At 42.0% G+C, this 22,959-nt stretch overlaps 7 protein-coding genes across 12 annotated transcripts; 3 read left to right on the top strand and 4 right to left on the bottom strand.

The window, feature by feature from the left end:
* Positions 1–298: 298 nt before the first annotated feature.
* Positions 299–3,400, top strand: LOC127749840 (two pore potassium channel protein sup-9-like; the record flags this gene model as incomplete). Its single annotated transcript, XM_052269669.1, is given in 3 exon segments — positions 299–511; positions 597–715; positions 805–3,400. Coding segments are annotated over 3 exon segments (747 nt in total), but the record flags the coding sequence as incomplete, so codon positions are not given.
* A 484-nt stretch (positions 3,401–3,884) lies between these two features.
* LOC113216667 (S-adenosylmethionine sensor upstream of mTORC1) lies at positions 3,885–5,398 on the bottom strand. Of its 2 annotated transcripts, none has more exons than XM_026436449.2 (3): positions 5,235–5,398; positions 4,925–5,059; positions 3,885–4,837 (listed from the first exon to the last, which is right to left on the bottom strand). In XM_026436449.2, the coding sequence occupies exons 2-3, from the start codon at positions 5,054–5,056 to the stop codon at positions 3,944–3,946; spliced, it is 1,026 nt and encodes a 341-aa protein (XP_026292234.1). In that variant the 5' UTR covers positions 5,057–5,059; positions 5,235–5,398; the 3' UTR covers positions 3,885–3,943. The 2 variants fall into 2 exon arrangements, with proteins under 2 accessions (XP_026292234.1, XP_026292235.1); XM_026436450.2 differs by having other exon boundaries at positions 4,925–5,127; positions 5,235–5,394.
* Positions 5,399–5,426: 28 nt separating this feature from the next.
* On the top strand, positions 5,427–7,453 carry LOC113216669 (40S ribosomal protein S2). Its single transcript, XM_026436453.2, has 5 exons — positions 5,427–5,564; positions 5,955–6,186; positions 6,265–6,546; positions 7,036–7,195; positions 7,274–7,453. The coding sequence occupies exons 2-5, from the start codon at positions 5,959–5,961 to the stop codon at positions 7,423–7,425; spliced, it is 822 nt and encodes a 273-aa protein (XP_026292238.1). The 5' UTR covers positions 5,427–5,564; positions 5,955–5,958; the 3' UTR covers positions 7,426–7,453.
* Positions 7,454–7,895: 442 nt separating this feature from the next.
* LOC113216664 (39S ribosomal protein L37, mitochondrial) lies at positions 7,896–10,005 on the bottom strand. Of its 2 annotated transcripts, none has more exons than XM_026436446.2 (8): positions 9,856–10,005; positions 9,460–9,669; positions 9,152–9,388; positions 8,948–9,067; positions 8,754–8,869; positions 8,507–8,680; positions 8,257–8,426; positions 7,896–8,190 (listed from the first exon to the last, which is right to left on the bottom strand). In XM_026436446.2, exons 2-8 carry the CDS (start codon positions 9,645–9,647, stop codon positions 7,933–7,935), a joined length of 1,263 nt encoding a protein of 420 aa, XP_026292231.1. In that variant the 5' UTR covers positions 9,648–9,669; positions 9,856–10,005; the 3' UTR covers positions 7,896–7,932. The 2 variants fall into 2 exon arrangements, with proteins under 2 accessions (XP_026292231.1, XP_026292232.1); XM_026436447.2 differs by having other exon boundaries at positions 9,869–9,968.
* A 14-nt stretch (positions 10,006–10,019) lies between these two features.
* LOC113216662 (importin-7) lies at positions 10,020–17,284 on the top strand. Of its 4 annotated transcripts, none has more exons than XM_026436442.2 (24): positions 10,020–10,241; positions 10,993–11,074; positions 11,161–11,314; positions 11,394–11,552; positions 11,639–11,795; positions 11,883–12,067; positions 12,148–12,321; positions 12,396–12,541; positions 12,617–12,780; positions 12,919–13,038; positions 13,113–13,301; positions 13,390–13,527; positions 13,613–13,799; positions 14,155–14,246; positions 14,356–14,487; positions 14,860–14,907; positions 15,263–15,355; positions 15,445–15,668; positions 15,760–15,905; positions 15,987–16,046; positions 16,118–16,239; positions 16,330–16,468; positions 16,557–16,700; positions 16,769–17,284. In XM_026436442.2, the coding sequence occupies exons 1-24, from the start codon at positions 10,158–10,160 to the stop codon at positions 16,834–16,836; spliced, it is 3,207 nt and encodes a 1,068-aa protein (XP_026292227.1). In that variant the 5' UTR covers positions 10,020–10,157; the 3' UTR covers positions 16,837–17,284. The 4 variants fall into 4 exon arrangements, with proteins under 4 accessions (XP_026292227.1, XP_026292226.1, XP_026292229.1 ...); XM_026436441.2 differs by having other exon boundaries at positions 13,613–13,844; XM_026436444.2 differs by lacking the exon at positions 14,860–14,907.
* Positions 17,281–19,299, bottom strand: LOC113216668 (uncharacterized). The gene is made up of 3 exons (XM_026436452.2): positions 18,616–19,299; positions 18,297–18,537; positions 17,281–18,214 (listed from the first exon to the last, which is right to left on the bottom strand). The coding sequence occupies exons 1-3, from the start codon at positions 19,076–19,078 to the stop codon at positions 18,040–18,042; spliced, it is 879 nt and encodes a 292-aa protein (XP_026292237.1). The 5' UTR covers positions 19,079–19,299; the 3' UTR covers positions 17,281–18,039.
* A 369-nt stretch (positions 19,300–19,668) lies between these two features.
* LOC113216675 (Golgi-associated RAB2 interactor protein 5B-like) lies at positions 19,669–22,377 on the bottom strand (the record flags this gene model as incomplete). The annotated part of the gene is made up of 2 exons (XM_052269668.1): positions 19,669–21,818; positions 22,283–22,377. Coding segments are annotated over 2 exons (1,380 nt in total), but the record flags the coding sequence as incomplete, so codon positions are not given.
* Between the last annotated feature and the right edge of the window lie 582 nt (positions 22,378–22,959).

The following is a 22,959-nucleotide window of genomic DNA, read 5'->3' as shown; positions in this document are numbered from 1 at the left end:
AAAAACATGAAGCTATTTATGAAAATAATTCAGATGTCCTTAAATAAATCTTGGAAGCTTTCTTCCAAAAATACTATATTGGAAAACTAAAATGCACGTGCTCCGCACCAGAAGCGGTGGTGCGGGCCGGGAAGCGCCTGCCCGAGCGTGGGTAGGCAGTCCCGCGCGGCAGCTGAGTGCGGCGGGCTGGCCCATGCACAGGCGCTCCGACTCGACGATCGGGGAGCGGGGCACCGACCCCGACCATGCCATGCCCCGTGGCTGCTCAACCTGAACCATGTAATGTCTCTACCCCCAGATCATACGCAAGGCCAAACGCCTCATGAGCTGCGCCAGCCAGGACGCGACCGAGATCAACCTGCTGATCGCCACGGGCCTGCTGTCCTCCACCATCATCACGACGGGCGCCGCCGTCTTCTCGCGCTACGAGGGCTGGTCCTACTTCGACTCGTTCTACTACTGCTTCGTCACGCTCACTACCATCGGCTTTGGCGACTACGTCGCCCTGCAGGTACCGTTTCTGGCGCCGCGTACTACACGACCTGCTGCTGGCGCGCGTCTCGCTCGCACTCACCGGTCATTTGTCTCTCTCGCAGAACGACCAGGCGCTCATCAACAACCCGGGGTACGTCGCGCTGAGCCTGGTCTTCATCCTGTTCGGGCTGGCCGTGGTGGCTGCCAGCATAAACTTGCTCGTGCTGCGCTTCATGGTCATGTGAGTCGACGGGGAGGTGTTTGGACTTGGTGCCACCGGCACACTGCACGGCCCCCGTGTGCTGACGCCGTCGTCCGCTCTGTTTGCAGCAACGCGGAGGACGTGCGGCGCGACGAGGAGGAGCTGACGAGCTCCTCGCACCACGTCATGACCCTGGACGGCGACATCATGGCGCTCAACGGCAAGCTGCTGTCGACCCGCGGCGGCATGCCCGTGGCGGCCGGGCACTGCCGCGCGCACCAGGAGGTGCAGGACCAGGTGTCGGTGTGCTCGTGCAACTGCCTGGGCCACCTGCCGTCGCGGCACTGCGCGCAGCACTCCAGCATCCCCATGCACTACCTGGGCCCGCACCGGCTGCACGTGGACCCGCGCACCGACCCCGGGCTCAGCACCGACTCCGCCACCGGGCTCACCTTCAGGGGAGAGTACTCGCCGCTCGTCGAGATCCGGGAGGGCCGCTCGGGCTCGGGGACGGGCCAGTCCTCCCGCAAGCGCTCCATGTGAAGCACCCCCGGCCGGCTCGCCCGAAGGAGCTCGTCCTTCCTCGCCTCAGACTTTTGAAGAGAGCCGGCCCCGCGGCACCCAATGCAGTCATCTGTCGTCGACTTACAGTCGTCTTGTGAGTTGGAAATACACCCTTGGTAGTATCAGGACGACTGGATCAATGACGTGGCTTTCCTGAAATGTTGATGGGTTTGTTAAAACTTTGGATTTGTAGGATAGGGTTCTTATTGACGCTGGATGTGTAAGAGGGCACTGAATGATGGGCACCGGCTCCCTGTTGCAGACTGAGTCTTGATATATGTTTTTTGTACCTCAATTAACTTAGGCGTGTAGCTATCGGACAGGTGACCTCCAAACGCCCCAAATAAAGTGATACGCCTGGTGGGTGGGTAATTTTTAGTGCATTTATGTTGTCTGTAAGAGGTCAAAAAGTGTGACATCATATGACCTTTACAAAAATAAATAAATTGCATGGCTTCATGCCATTATTAAACTTAATAGCCCAAAGTGAATTAAGAATGTATGGGTATAATTTGATGAGCTCAATTATAGAGCCAAACAGTGGAGACTACCTAAACTTCAGCCACTTTAGTTCAGTATCTTTTGGGCCAGAAACTAAAAGGTACAACCTGAAGCATTGTAGCTAGATGTTCCTCTTACTTGTATACAACTTGTTTTAGTGTATTATTATTAGTGATTTTGTTTCAATTTTTATTCAATGATTCTTAATCTGAATCTTGAATGATTGCGCAGTCTGTGCCAAAACAATTAGATGTGGTGACAAGCACCTGAAAAGACCACTGTGTTCAATTATGGAATAAATTGCAAAAAAAGAAAAGACAATTAATTCATAAAGGAACACAGTGTTACTTGCTTGTCATTACAAAACCTTTTGTACTAATGTGTAAGAATGTAAGAATGTAAATGAGTTGTCAGTTTTACCTGTACAGTTATTATGTATGATAATTTCAGTTCATTTTTCATTCCATGGTTCTCTGAATCTGGAGAAAATGCCAACTTGTGCCAAAATGAATTAGCTGTGGTGGCGAAGAAGATGGCAGGGATTTAATATTGTGGACCTTGCTCCACTAAGTTGTGCTCTAGCTGTGGATGATTATTTGAGTAACATCATTTTAACACAATATGATGCCTTCTACTTGCTGCCACATAGATGTAGAACTTAGGTTTTGCATAGGTGCATATTCAAACAAAGTTCTAATAACTATTTCTAGCATTACACCTTTCATGTGAGAAAATGTAGATGCATTGCAGATGCATGCAAATGATTATCCTTTCTTTCAATTTGATTTTGTTTTTCAGAATATGCATTCTAATCAATAAAATTTACAAATATAAAGATAAAAAATTTGAAAAGGCACATCTTTTTCCTTTATTGAGTTCAAACTATCATTGGCCGACTCGAATGTTTCTCATGTAAATCCAAATCACATAGATTGCCGAAGGGAAAATTAAGTGTCACCCTGCCTTTTTCGTGTTATCACAGCAACAAGTTTAGGAAGAAGTTAAACTTTTTGGAGTAGTTAATGGTAACTATATTATATGTACATACACTCTTATTGTTGTGTAATTATGTATATCCTTGCTAAGGCTCTCTCATTTTGAAATAAGTTCAGCTCCATGGATAGGAATGTGTATGTTTTACCCTGGCCTAGTTAGAACCTGTATACTGCCTGAGATTAGAACTGGGCGTTTTGCAGAAATCTGTCACCACAGTGACATACATTAAATATTTTACCTAATGATTGAAGATGAATGTCAAAGAAAAGTAAATCTCAAATAGCTATTTCAAGAATTGGAAAAAGAAAACAAAAAGTTTTTAAAATTAAGGGGATAAAATCCAGGTTCCTTTGTTTTTTAAGGGATAAATATTTTTATACTTCATTTAATTGTGATAATTATAATTTGAGAGACTGATGTTGTCAGCATCCATATACTGTAAATGACAGGACACTTTTATGAATGATAGAAGAAAAACTCTGGAAGTTTCTGATTTTGACTGGTACAAATTTCTGTTTTGGACACAAGTGAAAACTCTTGGTATTTGGACCAATATCCAGCCTATATATATTTAGGGTACCATATTCTTGTATATTAGTTTGAGTTTTGAAGTTGTAGGCTCTACCATTATGTAAGTATTTTGGTAAAAATAAAGCCTACTTTAGCTAAAGCTCATTGCTAATTAACAGTAATGTGGGGGAAAGTTCTGGGACAAAATAAAAAATTTGATTATAATAAACATCTTTTGTACTCCCATGCCTTTCCCCTGTTTTGACTTGCTTTGTGTGATCCAACATTCGATTTAAGAACACTGTACTATATAAGTCACTAAATTTATTGCTAAAGACTGGTCAATCTTGAAATACATGTTATGCTGCTTTTTAAGATAGTTCTTGAAGTGTGCTTGGAAATTTGAAAATTGAATAATTGAGAAGAATTTTTTTACAGTACAGGACACAATGATGTGCGTAAGTCCTAAGAGTGCTCTGTACGTTCAATAAGGTGTCTTACACACTGTAAGTGATGGTAAATGTCTACCCTTTTCTCTTCATGTGTATGTATTCAATGTTTTTTTGTCTCATGAATGTATGTACCTAATCTGTATGAGCAGGAGCATCCATATTTGGTCCAATGAATATCTATGGTATCATACTGTACCCTATTATATTCATATCACAATGGTTGTTACTATTCTTAAAACTAACATTATAAAGTAGGCAAATCTGCAAAAATGGTTGCAATTGATTCATCGTCATCTCTAACTTCATGCTTTAAGTTATCTTGTTCTTCTGAATAAGAATGAAAATCCTGAGGAATGACCATGAGTTGTTCTGGAGATCCAGAGATAGATTTCCCCTTCTTTGTGTCTGACAACATTACGGAAGAAAGCCATTCCCTTGCAAGACAAGGATGTATGCACTTGCGAAACACCATACAGTGCAGATGAGGTAATTTGTCATATTCAAGGCGTAATAAACCTTCAGAAGCTAAAGCATACCTCCACTTTTTCATTATCCCAGAATTTGCAGTTGCATGTTTAGAATCGGGAGTTACAATACACAGAATACCGCCCGGAGCTAATAATTTTGAGGCTTTACTGCAACACTTGTATCTCTGTTTAGAGGAGGGCAAATATTCGAGCAGCAATGAAAAAATTATGACTTCAAATGATGCTGCAGCAAGGGAAGTTATCTCACCATCAAGTTTAGTGGGTTTACTTTTATCCTCCAGCACATCTAAATTTAAAAAATCACATTTGTAAACATCGAAAGATGCAGGAGCAATATCTACAGCAACAACATTGAATCTAGAGAAGATTTTGAAGGGATTGTAACAACTGCCCACATCCAGTACATTTACTACTTCAGGGACTTCAGAAGCTTTGCTTTTATATTCTGCTAAAATATCACCATGTAAGTTAAATCGTGAACAGAATGCAATTTCTTTTTGAAATGCCTGAAATTTTCTTTCAGAAAAGAAATAATCTTCACATTGCTTGACAATCCACTGGACTCGACTGACAGCCCTCTTATTTTGTGTATCGGAAGAATTTTTTTCCCAATGTTCAGTGGCTAGCTGCTGCATTGCTTGAGAGTAGTTCTGTTAGAAGGAGCAGTAGAAAATTTGAATGTGTTACGACTTGTATGAATTACACACAAACCAAATTAAAATCAATCTATGTATTACCTGTAAGACCTCAGACTTTTGACAGTGTTCACGCCATGCTTTCTCCTCACCAATTTTTTTGGCCTCCAAGCGAAGCGTCTGATGAACATTTTTAATAGCATTCGCCAGCTCTCTATGGTTTCCGGTAGCCATCCACTGATAAGTAAAGAGAAAACTTGGTTGACGAAAGAAAGATGGACAGATATGTATAATGTTTAAACGTGCTATTTAAATTAAAAAAAAAAAAACAAGAAACAAACATGAACGCCTAGTAAAGAGGAACATAACCACTTTCACCATGTGTAAACATGGTTATAAATAAATTACTCACCACTGGTTAAATTAAATCTGCGAAAATCACAAAGAGGGGCACCAAGATGTAAGTTATTTCACCAATCTGACACAATCACCTTGAAAACGTAAAAGCATCAGTTTAAATACAAACAAAGTAACACTTTGGTCGGTCTGCTGGGGATTCAAAACAAAGCAACAAAACAGACGTTTTGGTTATATGCAGAAAATGCAGTTGTTTGCAGATCGACTTCACTCACTGTTCCGCCACCAGGCGCGCCTCTGTAGCGGATGTGATATTAGAGCCTTCTTTTCGTATTCTCTTCAGTTGTGTGTCTCGTTTCTTCCGGTCCGTGCCGAAGACACACGTGTGAGTAGCGTTGCTCCGTATTTTTGTTTTAAAATCTTTAAGTCCTAGCCCAAATTGTTAGTAATGCTACTTGTTGATTAACTCTTTACACCACTAATTTCGCACTGGTTGTAAAATTACTGCGCGTTTCCTTTCATTTACCATTTTTCTCTGCGAGTGTCACTGACCACTTGCGCCAGCGTGCGGTGGCATCTTGAGTCATTTTCTCCTCTGGTTCCTCTTGCATGTTTTTTCTAGGCTGATTCGATTATATTTGTATTCTGCATATTTTTCCACGGGGCTCTTTCTTTAATTTCAAGCTTCTGATCCTATTTCCAACGCGCTGCTATTGAAAACCTAACCTTCCAGCCCTGTCGTCAGTCGTGTACATGTTTAATTTTGTCATTACAGAAACATGGCGGACGCTGCGCCTGCCGCTCGTGGAGGTTTCCGAGGTGGTTTTGGGTCTCGTGGAGGCGACCGTGGCCGTGGAGGTCCCCGCGGTCGTGGTCGCGGCCGTGGCCGTGGACGCGGTAAGGAGGCCGAAAAGGAGTGGGTGCCCGTCACCAAGCTCGGCCGTCTTGTCCGAGATGGCAAAATCCGTACCCTGGAGGAGATCTACCTCTTCTCCCTTCCCATCAAGGTTTGATGAACTTTCTACGAATTTATGCTTTAATCCAGTTAGTAATACAGTCTATAACATTGGGTTCTGTTTTTCCAGGAAAGTGAAATCATCGACTTCTTCATGGGTATGTCTCTGAAGGATGAGGTTCTGAAGATCATGCCCGTCCAGAAACAGACCCGTGCTGGTCAGCGTACTCGTTTCAAGGCCTTTGTTGCTATTGGTGACTCCAACGGCCACATTGGTCTTGGAGTTAAGTGCTCCAAGGAAGTAGCCACTGCCATCCGTGGTGCTATCATCTTAGCTAAGCTGTCGGTTGTCCCCGTCAGGCGAGGCTACTGGGGTAACAAGATCGGCAAACCCCACACCGTGCCCTGCAAGGTGAGCCTTCCCACTTTGAAATTATTACAGTCAAGTCCACATGGAGTCAGCAGGCACCATCTGAAACTGATTTTGCTAGCGTTACACCTGTGGAAGAGTAAGCTTAGTTGACTGCCCTTTGGTGTACTCTGTTCTGGAGTATATCATATGGGTATCACACTTGGCAGCTCCTGAGAGTTGATAGATATGACCATCATTTCCATCTTAGTATAGGAGCATACAATTATTATTGTGCTTGTTATGTAGTCCACATGGAGTCAGCAGGCTCTATCCTTCAGTGATTTAGCTAGCGTTACACCTGTGGAAGAGAAAGCTTAGCTGATCATCCTCTAGTAAACCCTGTTCTGGGGCTTACTAGTTGGGTATCATGCTTTGCTGCTACTGAGAATTGATTACAGTGCTTTTTCACTGTAATCTTCGTATGAAGCAAACATTTATCTTTTGTTCAATGTTTCTCCAATTTACATTGATTTTATTTTTACATTTCAGGTCACTGGTAAGTGTGGTTCAGTCCAGGTGCGTCTGATCCCTGCTCCCCGTGGTACTGGCATTGTCGGTGCCCCAGTCCCTAAGAAGCTCCTGCAGATGGCTGGTATTGAGGATTGCTACACTTCTGCCCGTGGTTCCACTGGTACTCTTGGAAACTTCGGTAAGTGCAGTGTCAATGGAACCTCTTTCAATAATTTCTTTCTGCAATCTGTTAATTCTGGAATTCTCTTCCTTACAGCTAAGGCCACCTATGCTGCCATCGCCAAGACTTATGCTTACCTGACCCCTGACTTGTGGAAGGAGATGCCATTGACCAAGGCTCCCTATGCTCAGTATGCTGAGTTCTTGTCCAAGAACCACCGCCCCGTCACTCAGAGACCTGATGCTTAACTTCGTTGAATAAAGCTTTATCTCCTAACTCTGTCAAATTTCTCCAATCTAACCTGTATCCAATCTCATGTAAATTTATGTTTAGTCAAGAGTATCCCAGAGAGGCATATGCTAATTTAGATCAAACAGCAGTCTCAAACTTAAGTACTTGGGTGTACTATTAGTAATTGTCAAGTTGCTGAGTTTCTTGCCCCTCTTAGATTGAGTTCTGATCTTAAGGTGATTTCACTTTGTAATTCAATGTTTCAGATAAGCAACTGAATTAAGCCAAAAATTTTTTCTGGCTTTTATTTGTAGTTTGTATTAATAGTTTTTAATTTAAAACTTGCGGGTCACATCCGTTAATTTGGGCAGTATGTCTCCATTTGTCTTTTGGAGCTGCGTACTGTAACTTCAAAACCCTGTTAGCCTGTCAATTTGGTAACAATGCAGGAAGGGGGCAGTAGGTTAGCTTAAAGTAAACGCACTAGTTTATGATTCACTTTTAATAACAAAACATTCAAACACTCATGGTATGCCATTGAAGTAAAAGGCTAGTATTCTTTGAAACACCTCAGGGTTGTAATCTTGAAGGGCAGGTCTTCCCTTCACATAGCCACACTCCTCATATAGATCAACTGGGCTAGGAAGCATCCAAAATATATTCTTCTCCTCAGGTGAACTTAAAAGTAATGTATTCAACTGCAATACTCCAAAATGAAATCTCTTGTTATCACTGTGAACTACCTGTAAAGTGAGAGGCTCAGGAAGCTTTTTCACATCATCCTGCAAGAAAGAGGAAAATTAGGAAAAGTAAAACAATTCTACAAATCAAATTTGATTTAAACTTACCCCATACAGTTGTTGGGCACGAGAAGCTGCAACTGCAAATGCTTTAACAAGAGTCCGGGACAAAAACTGAGATTCTGTCACTGGTTCTCCATACAAATTTTTTACCTCTGATGGATCATAGTGAAAGAAAGCTGTATGGGGATGTGGTTTTGCAAACATTTTTGAGATTGCTGAAAGAAGAAAGGTTCCTGTCAGAACTGATGTACAGAGGAAATAAGAATACCTGTAAGAATACACTACCAGTACTTACGAAAAATACTTTCAGAGTGGTAAAAATGTTGCTTGGGTATGGAAACAGTAAAATGGAGTGGATGAATATCAGGCAGTGGTGTGGAACTTCCAGTATCTCTGGATGCTAGGGGAGCAATGGGCACTTTGCTGGTGACTAGGATATCTGCACGATTTTTAATTTGAAAAGGAACACCTGAAAAAATATTAATTACAGAACAAACTGAAAATTTAAGCAGTAATACCAGAGTTTTATGCATACAAAATACCTTCTTTATCAAGGCGTGCACAACAATAAGCATCAGAAATTTGAGCTCTATTAACTAATGATGCTTTTCCATCCAAAAACTCACAGAGCTGAAGCATCTGAGATATTGTTAAGTTACTGCAAAAAAAAGTTATCAAGTGGTTACATGTAACTGTCATGAATGCAACTCAAGTTCACAATAGAAATTGTACTGACAATTTGCGCTGAGAGTCAATGCCATAATCACGAGGGAAGTTCCACTCAGGTCTCTCAGGGTCTTTCCTTTTTGGTAAGAGGACTTGCATGGCGTCAAAAATTTGCGAAGACATAACAACTCTGATGGGAGGCAAAAGAAAAATTTTAAAAACATGATACTCTGCTGTTGTTTTCAAATGAAACAAATGGATAGATTGGGAATACCTCTTTACTCTAGTATCCTGGAAAGGAATGGCACGACTCCCAACACTGTCTTCAATTTCTTTTGGCAGACCCTCAATGTGTACAGTGTTCAGTAACACCTTTGCTTGCTCTACACCTTCAAGCAGCACATTGGTGTCATCTATACAAGGAAGTGGATCTTGTTGGTATAAAGGATGACTCGAGTCAAATTTTACTGTTTGAAGAAGAGGCTCAGCTTCCTGAACATCATTGTCAATTCTGAAAACAAAAGGGAATATAAGGAAGGAATTCCTCTTGAGAAAACAGAAAGACTGCTCAAAGCTGCTTACTCCAAGGGTACAACTTCTTCTTCGGCATTTTTTAGGAAATCTTCAGCAGCTACAGTTGGATATCCTAACTTCTTGATATGAATGGACTCTCTACTCTCACGCACTTTCTTCCTCTTGTTCATGACCCAATTGAGTTGCCATGCTCGATACCGGTTTATTTTATGATACAATACTTCAGTGACCCTCATGTTTGAAAAGTACTGAAGTTATCTGTACAAAGAACAAATCAAATCAGCTGAGCGCGGAAGAGGTTAATGCCTCAATGAATGCAAACTAAATTGGAAAAATGAATAACAGAAACAAATAAAACGGATAATACAAAAGCAAATATGAGATTCTTATTCATCTTTTAGAGGTTTTCAATTAAATCAAACCAGAATTGCGAAAGAAAATTACCTTTTTTCCTTACCATCCGCGAGTTACTACCCACCCCTAAATGCTGTTGTTTGTTTAAGCCGACACATTCTTATTCGCAGAACATATTACAGCGTTGCCGAAGTTACCAAAAGTTTGACATTGAAAACCTCCCGGAGTGTATATATACAAGGCGCAGACCACATTCAAAGCCCGCCATTGGCGTGTCGGTCACGTGACATACCAGAATTTCTTGAGACAGGGAGTGTTGGGTTAAATCGCCCTATTGTTTATATTAATTTTTCCCGTGAACAGCTGTGCCTGGAGGGCCAAAAACCGCTAAAATGGATCATCGAAAACTTATTGATATTTTAAGAGCCACTATAGACCCTAATCAACGTCAACAAGCCGAAGAACAACTAGAACAGGTACGCGATGGCACGGTGTGGTGCGAGGGCCTGACATGCGGTCGGGGTCGTGTGGGATTTAAAGCATTGATTTTGCTCACTATCTTATCATGTTGCCCCCGTACTTTGCTATACTTCGTATTTGCGATGGTTGATGACCTGTTTAGCACCCTACTTAGACGAGGGGCGTTTCTCTTGACCGTAGGAGGAGCCTATTGACTATATCACATGTCTCCATGGCACATTTTTCCGGTAACCACGTCCAACGCGCGGTACACACCGCGCGTTGTGCGTTGCAATTTGCATATCAATTGTAACGGTTTTACCGTCGGAGCCGATTGTCAATGGCTGCTGTTGCCCTTCTTGATATCCTCTAATCACTCCGGATCACGCTTGAAATCCATATACGGGCACTGACAACAGATGTTCTCGAATTTCATAGAAAGCACACAAGATGAATCATAGGTGTCCTTTACAGAATCGGTTACATCAATACATTTCATGTCTCCCTCTGTACAATTTTAAACACCCACCTATTTCATGACCCTCTTGTCAATGTTTACCATTCATTGATTCATTAATATATGATGAATCATGCCAAAAGACCCGTCCTGTTCGTGCAGGATTTCAAATTTTTAGTACACCAATAAATTATTTGATCATCACACTTAAGTAGTCATTCGGTACATATTTTTTTGCTTCTGACACTAATCAGCTGATATTTGGGTACCTATTTAAATTTTTCTAACTTTTCTTAAATTTTTATTCGCAGATTCATAAGATAATTGGCTTCTCTCCTTCACTTTTACAAGTTATCATGATGAATGATATTGACATGCCTGTACGACAGGCTGGTGAGTTGATTAGTTGTCCCACATAATATCATTACAAATGTTATCTATGTGACGGCTTTATTTATGGCTGTTATTTTTTCTACCAGGTGTCGTTTATCTGAAAAATTTGGTTACACAAAATTGGGCCGACAAGGAGGCAGAACCAGGACAACCACTACCATTTAGTTTACACGAACAGGATCGGGCCATGATCCGTGATGCAGTAGTGGATGCTGTTGTTCATGCTCCTGATATAATTAGGTTTGTTGTTCTTCCCTTTCCTCTATTCTCCATATTCCTAAAGGAAACTGCTTATATGATCCCACTTTTTTTTCTTTAGGGTTCAGCTGTCTATCTGCGTAAGTCACATAGTGAAACATGACTTCCCAGGGAGATGGACAGAAATTGTTGATAAGATCAATATTTATCTCCAAAATCCAGATGGGAGTGGTTGGCCTGGAGCTCTATTGTGCTTGTACCAGCTGGTGAAAGTTTTCGAGTAAGCTATCCTAGTAAACTGAATCAGTCATTGTAATTTACAAAACCTGCACTTCAGCTATTACATTCATTATAATTCCTGAACAGATACAAAAAACCAGAAGAAAGAGGACCTCTTAATGAAGCTATGCAGCTTCTATTCCCTATGATGTATTCTCTGTGTGTCAGGCTTTTACCTGACCCATCTGAGCAGTCAGTTCTTCTTCAGAAACAAATTTTAAAAATATTTTTCGCTTTAACCCAGGTACTTAAATTTTTACCCTTAAATTATTTTGTGAGTTTTAATGTAAATAGTCATTCTTTCATTATTTTTATCTACTGTTACTTTCAGTACTCTCTTCCTCTTGACTTAATATCAAGGGAAGTTTTCTCTCAATGGATGGAGATTGCCCGTGAGGTCACTGATAGACCTGTGCCTGAAGCTACCAACCAAGTAGATGAGGAAGACAGAGTTGACTTGCCATGGTGGAAATGCAAGAAGTGGGCCTTACATATTCTTTACCGTATGTTTGAAAGGTATGTTAATAACAGTTAAACCGATTTCAAAAGCTATGAAGAAAATTGTTGTTTTGACTAATCAATGTATTGATTCAAAGGTATGGAAGCCCAGGAAATGTCACCAAAGAATACAAGGAGTTTGCAGACTGGTTCCTTAAAACTTTTTCTGCTGGCATTCTTGAAGTGCTGTTGAAAGTCTTGGACCAGTATAGAAACAAAATATATGTATCACCACGTGTTTTGCAACAAACACTTAATTACATCAATCAGGGGTAACTTTCAATTTCCTGTTTGTTTACACTTCACCTTGTGCGACTTTAATTCTGACTAACAATTTCTTTTCTAGTGTTAGCCATGCTCATGCATGGAAGTTCTTGAAGCCACATATGTTTGCAATTATTCAAGATGTTGTGTTCCCAATTATGTCACATTCACCATCAGACCAAGAATTGTGGGAGACTGATCCATATGAATACATTAGAGTGAAGTTTGGTAAGTTTCTTTGCTTCCTCACTCTCTTTGTTTACCAGTTTTCATCTTAAAATTTTTATCATTGATTTTTCACAGACATATTTGAAGACTTTGTTTCACCTATTACTGCTGCCCAAACTCTTCTCCACTCTTGTTGTAAAAAGAGGAAAGATATGCTGCAGAAAACTATGGAGTTTATAATGCAGGTGTTGAATGCTTCCAATGCTGACCCTAGACAGAAAGATGGTGCTTTGCATATGGTATGTGTTTTGTCCCTTTTTTAAAATTATACCTGAATGATTTTTTCTGAAAAATCAAGTTTGGAAGTAGTAAAGCATACTAGTTCCCATAAGTCTCAATAGTAAAGTTTTTTTATTTTTTTATTTCTCTATTTTTAGGTTGGCACTATGGCTGACATTTTGCTGAAGAAGAACTTCTTTAAAGAGCAGATGGATGCTTTAATTCATTCATATGTCTTCCGTGAATTCCAAAGCCCTCATGGTCATTTGCGAGCAAGGGTAAGCTATTCACAGTAATCTGTTCTTACCTATTGGTATTAGCAATTTTTATCTCTGTTCTTAATTTCGACCAGGCATGCTGGGTATTGCACTATTTCAGTGAAGTCAAGTTCAAGCAGGAAGAAGTTCTTGCTGAAGCAATCCGTTTGGTTGTTAATGCTCTTTTGACTGATGGTGATTTGCCAGTCAAAGTTGAAGCAGCCATTGCTCTCCAAATGTTCCTCAATGCTCAGGATAAGGCACCAAAATACATTGAGCCAGAGGTAAATGGGATTTTGATTCAAACTTTTGAGTAATTCACTTCAACTATAATACATTTTGTCTATAATGTTGTATTATCTCTTTCAACAGATAAAAAGGATAGCTTTGGAACTCCTCAATATCATCAGGGAAACAGAGAATGATGATCTTACAAGTGTTATGCAGAAGATTGTGTGTACTTACACAGAACAACTTACACCAATTGCTGTTGAAATGTGTACACACTTGGTACGGTTTGACTTTGCAATTGAGTAAGTCATAATATGTTACAGAGGATTGATTCATCTATAGCTGTGATTTATCTTTGCCCTAGGCTGCTACCTTCAGTCAAGTCCTTGAATCCGATGAAGGATCTGATGAGAAGGCTATCACTGCCATGGGACTTCTCAATACCATTGAAGCATTGTTAACTGTTATGGAGGAACAACCAGAAATTATAGCTCAGCTCCAGCCTATTGTGCTGCAAGTTGTTGGGCACATTTTCTCCCAGTCTGTCATGGGTGAGCAGCGAGCATCTTTAACCAAAGGGGACTTCTGCTGCAATGGTTTGAGCCAAACTGTCTCTTGATTGTTTTGGATCAATTACTTAGATAACTCAAATCTGACAACCAATCATACATTCCTGGGACTTATTCATAGATACACACCCAAACCTATATTTTTGGCATTTACTTAGTGGGGAAAAGACTGCCCTATCCTTCCCTTTCCTTCCCTTTTCTACCATTCTCTATCCTTCTTGCCTCACCTCCATTTCTTTGGTTTTTAAACAGTGCAGCTTTTCTCATTCAGTGATCTATAACATCATGGAATAATGACTTTGGTTTTCAAACTAAACCTTTTCTTTTCATTTTTCAGAGTTCTATGAAGAAGCTCTCTCTTTAGTTTATGACCTTACAAGCAAGAACATATCTCCTGACATGTGGAAAGTTTTGGAACTTATTTATCAGGTGTGTTCAGCATACATTGCTCTTGTAATTTATAACCAGCACCACTGTTTCCATGTAGTAACTCTTTTTGTAATTTTGTATTATTTTCCATTTTGTTCAAATCTAATAGGTGTTCCAAAAGGATGGTTTTGATTACTTCACTGAAATGATGCCAGCCCTCCATAACTATGTGACTGTTGACACTCCGGCCTTCCTGTCTAATGAGAATCATGTCTTGGCAGTGTTCAACATGTGCAAAGCTGTAAGTTTTATGTAATATTATGGACAAATATTAATCTAGTAGGGGATTTGTATTGTTTTTATTATCTCTATTGTGTGACGTGTCTTAGATGAAAGTTTCCCTTCTTCTCATCCTGAAATGAAGCTATCTTTTGCATGAGTACCCCTTTGTTGGATTGGTTCCAATGAAAGCATGCCACTATCTCTCTGTCCATAGTATTGCTTCTATTGGTCAAAATATCTTATCCTTGTTGCTTTATTTTCCTTTGTTGCTGGAGATTGAGCAATCAAAGACTCACCTTGTATTTCTATTTGAATTGATCTGGCCTAGTTAAGTGAAGTCACAGATAATTACGTATAATTTTGTAGAATTTGGTTCTGTTATTGTTTACAGATTTTGAATCGAAACTCAGATCCTTCCATTAAAGAGGCAGTTGTTGAGGTATGCAGTGCATTGGAGCAGTTTATATGTATTGGCAGTAATTGAAGAAACTTAACCATTCTTCAAAATTATTTTAATCTTCAAATTTCTTTCCTTTCTTCTGTATGGAGAATTTCTGCGTGTTACTGCATTGCAGAAATTCATTTCGGACATTGCATTCAATTTTAACACTCATGGTGGTGGGACGGGATGGCTTTCATGCATATTTGTACTATGTTACCCAGAGTACTCACCAAAGTCTTGCTTTCTTTCAAAAGAGGATATGGGAAGCTCCTAGTGGTTATCAACCTTGTCATTGAGAACTGTGTTGACTTGTATAGTAACATGTATTCAATATCAACTTTTCTTTCTGCAGGTCTTAACTGGTGATTCTGGTGAGGACCCAGAATGTCATGCTGCCAAACTTCTAGAAGTTATTATCTTACAATGCAAGGGGCACATTGACCAGGTAACTTTAGAGTTGATTAACCATTTGATGTGATTTGAATCCTGTTCTGTATCTTATGGATATTAACTGCTGTATCTTTTTTATTACAGTGCATTCCATCATTTGTAGAATTGGTACTTGGACGCTTGGTTCGTGAAGTGAAAACATCAGAATTACGTACAATGTGCCTTCAAGTTGTTATTGCAGCTCTTTACTACAACCCAGAGCTCTTATTCCAAACAATGGAGAAACTTCAAATGCAAATGTCCCCTACTGAATCTATTACTGCTCACTTTATTAAGCAGTGGATACATGACACTGACTGTTTCTTAGGGTATGGTTCTGGACAACAATGTGCTTTCATTCTATTTGGAATCTAAACTTGAGTTGAACTTCACATTCACCGAGAAATTAATGTGTTGCAGCCTACATGATCGTAAACTGTGTGTGCTGGGCCTGTGCACCCTATTAAGCATGGGTCAAAACCGTCCACCTGTGTTGAATGAATGTATCAACCAGATTATGCCATCAATGATCCTTTTGTTTGATGGTCTGAAACGGGCATACGCAGGTAATTTTTTCTCTTCTTTTTATTTAATGTTTTCTATGTAATAAGTTTTACTTATTTCCATATTTATTTTTACAATTTTAGCTAAAGCTCAGGAAGGAGAGGAAGAGGAAGATGATGACGAGGAGTCAGACATAGAAGCAGGTAAAGTTTTCAGACACCTTGCTGTATTGTTCATTGTTAACACTCCTTAACACTCTTGTTCTTCTCATCAGAGGTTCTTTCGAGTGATGAAGATGAAATTGATGAAGTTGGAGCTGAATATTTGGAAAGACTACAGGAGAGGGTCACTAAAAAGGCAAACAATAATGCATTTTCAGTTAATGCCCAACTTCAGGTAATACAGCTAGCTGAAGGCTCTCATTCTTGATCTACCGCTTCCCAATTTTTATTTTGACTGAATATTATTGTTACCCTGCACTATTAGGATGCTGATTCTGAGGATGACGATGATGATGAAGATTATGAGGCAAATGAAGAAACAGCATTGGAAAGCTACAATACCCCATTAGATGAAGATAATTGCCCTATTGATGAGTACATTGTCTTTAAAGAAATCATGCAGAGTAAGTTAATCATTTAGTTAGTCATTTTCCCTCTGAACTTATGTATCTTTAGTGAAGTTTTGACCCCTCTTTCTGGCTCAAATTGAAGGTCTTCAAATGGCTGATCCAGCTTGGTATCAGGCCCTCACTGGACAATTAACTGAGGAGCAAACCAAAGGTCTGCAAGAAGTCTTTGTTTTGGCTGATCAACGCAAAGCAGCAGCAGAAAGTAAACGAATAGAACAGAGTGGTGGTAAGTAGAAAACCTAAAGTTTAAAACAACAATGCATGAGCACATTGTAATAAAACAATTCATTCCAGGTTATGTTTTTAACCAACAAACGGTGCCTGCATCCTTCAATTTTGGTGGAAGCCCACTTGGACAATGAAATTATTTTCTGTGATAGCGGACTGATTTGTAAATTAGACAAAAAGAAAAAGCTGCAAGTGTCTATAAATACTTCTAGGACAGGATGACATCACATGTTGCCAATGTGTGTATCTTTATAATTTTATAGTCATTTATCATATAAATGAACAGATTAGAAAGGAAATAGAATCTTATGTTATTTGTTAGCATATTGCACATTTTTGTCCATGTATTATTTCCTGTCTTTATCAGTCTTTTTTTTAAATCTTCCCTGTAATTTATTATTTACTCCATCATGTCAAATTATGTATTTATTTAAATACAAGTTGTTGGTTCTTGATTGCTTGTTGCTTAATTTTTTTATACTTGCATTTTAAAAAAAATTGAAGGTGAATGTTAATCAATGTGCCTTACCGGGATGTACCTTATAAATTGTGATGTGGACATTAAATTCAATGAAGTGGAAATTTGTCTGAATATTTATTCCTTTACTTAGCAATTTTGGTATGTTTTCTCTAAGTAGGCTAGGTTACAAGAATTTTTTAAGCATCGCTGCTAACTCCTGTTCATTTGACTTTTAAACATCTGTGCTTATTTGATGTATTAAACAGCTATCAGAGGTGTACAAACGGTATCAAAGGGGATTATTCAAGATACCAATCATTGTACAAATGTATGTCTAGGGTAAGAGTGCTTTTTAAATTGATGTTGAACTTTTCAAGAAGACTTCAATTTTTCCACAACTATTGATGGCTTTTAAAGCCTGTTTTTCATATTTTTTTTTAAAGTAGGGTCAGATACTGTTTCTACATAATACTGCAGTTAGTTGTAACAACTTTTCTTGTTACTCCATGTAAGTTCTTGTAAATTTGTAAATTATAGTGTGTAAACAATTTTCTTAGATCACGCATTTAATGGAACGTCTACCAAAAATATTTAAAATGCTCAATTTACGAACAGATGAATGATTAATCAGTCTTAAAGGAAAATGTAATGACCAATTCTCATGACTTGATAGAGCTCAATTTTAAAGATGAGTCTCTCCTTTTTTTTTTTTGATTATCACATTTCTTAATGTAATTTCTGATCTGATATTCTTACAATAAAATGTAAAATTTAGTGCATATTATTATCCTTGTTGAATAACTACCATTTACCACATGACTAGACTACAATATCACAAAAACAATGAGGGATTAGCGAAGCCCTTCTCTTCTACAATTTAGGAAGTGAAGAGTTTACTAATGACGCTTCTACGTGGAATGCTATGTTTTGGAACTCTTTTAAGACTAAATGCTGCTTCTTCTATGTCATCCAACTTAGATTGATACTTTGCAAGAGCCACACCACATTCAAAGTAGACATAGGAACTTCTTGGCCATTTTGATACAGCTTCCCTAAAATTTGAAAAATAAAACAAAAAAACATTAAAAGAGAGTTTACAGAATATCTGTACATAGAAAGATATTTTAACATTACCTTAAAATGTCTAATCCAGCCTTAATTTCTTCTCTTCTTCTAAGCTGATGTTCAATTAAGGCAATTGCATATACAATTGTGATTTCAGCTGAGTTTCGATTAAGGAAAGCCATCTGAAGAGCCTTGAACTCCTCTTCTTCAATGTCTAACTGGTGCAAGAGCTGACCTTTATACAATTGCCATTGGCCTTCATTTGGATTTAGGGTAATGGCAGTTTCAATAGCTGTCAGGCTCAGACTATCTAAACATGAAAAAGAAGATGTTTTTACAGCAAAACTAGAGTATGGTTAAATTATGAAAATATATCTATGATGCTTGCCTTCATGGCGAATTAGTTTGCTACGTATTGCCCACACTGCAGATTTCTGAGAGTTGCTCATTGTGGAGAATGGAGTTATACTTTGCAGAAATGATTCTACATCAGAACCTTTTTTATTGCAGCATACAAAAGCCCAACAAGAATCAATGACATGCTTCAAAGCGATTTGGAATTCCTTGACCAAAACCATGTCATCTCCCTCTAGGCCCTTCACTTCCAGCGCTACAAGAGGCAGATAGCACTCCACGAGCAGCCTCTTGCTAGTCTCTTCATCGTCCCACATCGCATACTGGTACGCCAGAAACAGTTTGCTCAGCACAACGGTCCAGACGTTTGGGGCGAGGGATAGGGTCTCCTTTTCGCGGGACAACTCGCGCCTGAACAGCTCTTTAGGTATCTTCCACGTGAAAGGACACTGCAGCCACCTTCTCTTGAACGCCTTCGGCTGCTTGCCCGTCGCCATAATCAAATGCCGCGCCAAACACGCACAAAAAACAAGGCTAAAATAAAACGATTACGCCTTTGTTCATTTAAGGGGGAATGCCCAAGAAAATGAGGCGCGGGTGCATTTGAATTCGTCGGGGGTGGTGCGACGTTGCCCGCGACTGCTCGTCACGTCCGACCCGACCCGTCGACCCGTCGCCAGCGAGGCGCGGCTCACGACTGATATGATTTAGGCCCTTGAGAGCCTGATACCGCTCAGTCGTAGAGCCATGCGCTTGTATTTATCGCCGCGTCCGCGACTCCACGGCTCTTTATCCACGCCCCCCCCCTCCTTTCCCCCCATCCGAGCGCCTGCGCTTAGGCAACTTGTGCGGCACGTGTGTCGGAGGGGTCAACTACTTTCCATGCCCGGACCACTATTTTCAACCCAGCAGGCCCAGTGTTTCGTTTTATTTTAGATACATCGACAAATTTGTACTTCTACGAGCGAGTTTCTTCGTCTACCATCCGGCCGTGGATCAGCGAATTTTTGAAATGACGTGATTTAGCGTCGGTGAGTTAGGCTAAGGGGGAAACGCTAACGATTGTTAGTCTTTTCTTTAGTCAACATCGATATTATCATTTATTTGCACCAATATTTACAAAAAATGAAAATCTTAAGCAATAGTCAACAATGTGATGCCATGAAAAAAGTAGAAAACGACCAACGACATAACAATACTAACAACACTTTGTTCCATGACACATCAATAAGCACAGCAAGTTGAGAAGATTCTACAAACATATATCAGATTGGTGGGATGTAGTAATCTTTGCCGAATCGCGCGAAATCTACAAAATCCCGTCTTTATATTTTCAGTCTGGATTTCTCTACGAAATCGCTACAATGCACTCTCTGTGTCTTTGGGGCTTCTTATGCCGGGTTGGCCTAGTGCGTTGGCCTAATGCCAATGACGTACAGGTAGGACGTGTACGTACTTACACCTTTGATAAGGCGGACAGAATTTTGACAGCCATAGAATAGACCAAAAGGCAATATCCAAAAAAAAATAACATATTTTTGCGAACATATCGAATCTGATACATTTTAAAGTGGACAGAGAAAGTAAGGCGAACCATCAAAATCACACAAAGAGAGGATAAAACAGTATGGCGAAAACCACTTGTTGCAAAGTCGCGAAGTTGGGAGGGATTTGTGTCCCCCCCGGTAAAAGCACCGTTTTTACCCGGACGAAGCGCTCTACCTATGTCTGACTCACTCCCACCGACGCACACACACACACACACTCGTTTCATAAATTAGGTACTGGATGACTCTCCGATACGGAGAGGGGCGGGGAGGGGGAAGGGCGACAAGTGTCTCAGTCTGTCGCTGCACACTGCACACACGCGACAGAGCGTGGCTCCTGGCCTCTCGCCCCCCACGCCCCCTCCTTCCACTGGTTACCACCGTGTCTTGTCTGGAATTACATTCCTAGTAGTGGTAGCCGCCGTGATCGTGATGCTCTTCCTTCTTTGGCACCCATATGCTCTTCCACTCGGGCTTCCAAATCTTCTTCCACTCGACCACCTCTTCCTCCTTCCAGGCGGGTACCTTTTCCTTCACCCACTCGTCCTTCCACTCCTTGACTTTCTTTGGGATCCACACCTCTTTCTTCTGCGTCTTCCACACCTGAATCTTCTCCGTCTTCCACTCCATCTTCTTCTCTTTCACCCAGATCTGCTTCTTTTCCGTTCTCCAGATCTGCACTTTATCCTCCTTCCAGAGCTCCTTCTTTTCCTTGACCCAGGCTTGTTTCTTCTCCGTCTTCCAGATTTTCTTCCAGGATGCCTTCCACGTCAGCTTCTTCTTCCACACGCCTTTCTTGTGTCCGTGTCCATGCTCGTCCCAGCCGTGGCTCTCCTCCTCCACCCAGACCTTCTCCATTACCGGCACCCAGATCTTCTTCCAGGCTGGCACCTTCACCTCTTTCCATATCGGAACCTCGGTCTCTTTCCAGTACGGGGTTTTGACAATCTTCCAGTCGGGTACCTTTACTTCCTTCCAAGCGGGGGACTTGATTTCCTTCCAGACGGGTTTGGCCACGGTCTTCCACTCAGGGACCTTCTCTTCCTTCCAGGCGGGCACCTTCACTTCCTTCCAGACGGGCACTTGAATCTTCTTCCACTCCGTCTTCCAGACCTTCTTCTTCACCTTCTTAGTCACCTTCTTCCAGTCGGGCTTCCAGACAAGCTTCTTTTTGAACTCGCCTTTGGGCTCGTGGTGCTCTTCGACGGGGGGCCCGTAGCTTGGTGCCGGCACTCCGTAGCTAGGAGCGGGTGCTCCGTAACTAGGAGCGGGTGCTCCGTAGCTAGGAGCGGGTGACTCGGGCGCGCCATAGCTGGTCTCGGGTGCCCCGTAGCTACCGGACGGGATCGACGGCGTTCCGTAGCTGCTGGACGGGATCGACGGCGTTCCGTAACTGCTGGACGGGATCGACGGCGTTCCGTAACTGCTGGACGGGATCGACGGCGTTCCGTAACTGCTGGACGGGATCGACGGCGCCCCGTAGCTGCTGGACGGGATCGACGGCGCCCCGTAGCTGCTGGACGGGATGGAGGGTGCTCCGTAGCTGCTGGAAGGCCCCTCGGGGACGCCGTAGCTGGGGGAGGGCGCGGCCGGCGCGCCGTACGATGCGGACGGGCCTCCGAGTCCACCGCCAAAGTCACCACCGCCGCCACCGTCCCGGGCCTGGGCGATAGCTAGCTGCGCGTTGAGGCTGCAACAGAGGAAAGTGCCGTGATACGTTATTGGTGCTAACTGACGATGATGATGATGATGATGATTGCCGTGATCGGCTTGGCGCAACCTCGCGAGCGGGGGGCTGGCGTGACAACGGCAGCGCGGAGACCTGTCCAACCTCGTCTCGCTTCTCACATTTTATGGGCACCGCCGCCGAGCCCTGGGCCTGCACGAACCATTGACCGCCGGTGACCCCCAGCGCGGTCCACGGCCCAGCAGCCCAGCCCGGCCCGGCCCGCCCCGACCCTGTCACATGATGGATGCTTGTCATGGGGGAGAAACTCCGGCGCTGTGCGAGGCGAGGACCTGCGCCGGCGTGAGCACCGCCGACCACCTCGGCGGACGCCAAGACCGTCGGGACGGCCGTGAGGAGGTCAGGTAGACTCATAGGGGGCTTCCTTAATAGATGCAAATGTTTGATACACCCCCGCCTCCACTTACTCTTTTCTACTTCTTGTCTGGGGCGTGCCGCTGACGTGTGGAGTCCCCGCGAGGAGCAGCAATGCCCCCAGCAGCTGCAACAAAAAACAACGAAAAAAAACATGTCAGTAAATGAGCCTGGTCCGTTCATCTTTTCATCACCCACACCTGACTTTCTTTAACTGGTCTTTGAGGTGCCCACCCGCTGTTCATTTTTCCCTGTCGTCTACTCGTCTTTTTCTTTTCCTTTAGGCGTGGCAAGGGAGTGTCGTACGCGTCGCACTGCTATGCCTACGCACCCCCCCCCCCCACCAGCACCTTCCACGCTGAAAATTGGCCGAATAAGTGAATGAGTGTACCATCACATAGCATGGCGTTTTAAAACAATAATTGCATGATGATTTGTGTAGGACAGTAAAAGTGAACATTTTTCTGGCGTGTTTGTTTTTCTTTTCAAAAATAAAGAAAACTTTTTCGCACCCACCCTTGTTTATTTCCCCTTTTATGCCATTCGAAGGCGCGCCCGACACTAATGCGCCAAGCGGGCGAATCACACTTTCAGAGGAAGAGGGAGGGAAGCGGGGGGATTCAAAGGGGGGAAATGGGCGGCTTGATCAGCCAATTAGGCGTGGAAGCGACGCTGGAGCAGGGCTCATTAGCACCAGCAGCGAGAGAGAAAGAGAGAGAGAGAGGCGGGG

The sequence above is a fragment of the Frankliniella occidentalis genome, unplaced genomic scaffold, assembly GCF_000697945.3.
Source record: "Frankliniella occidentalis isolate FOCC.00 unplaced genomic scaffold, Focc_3.1 Scaffold98, whole genome shotgun sequence".
In the NCBI taxonomy this organism is placed as follows: domain Eukaryota; kingdom Metazoa; phylum Arthropoda; class Insecta; order Thysanoptera; family Thripidae; genus Frankliniella; species Frankliniella occidentalis.
The sequence above is the reverse complement of the archived record's forward strand: the minus strand, read 5'-3'. Positions and strand labels throughout refer to the sequence as shown.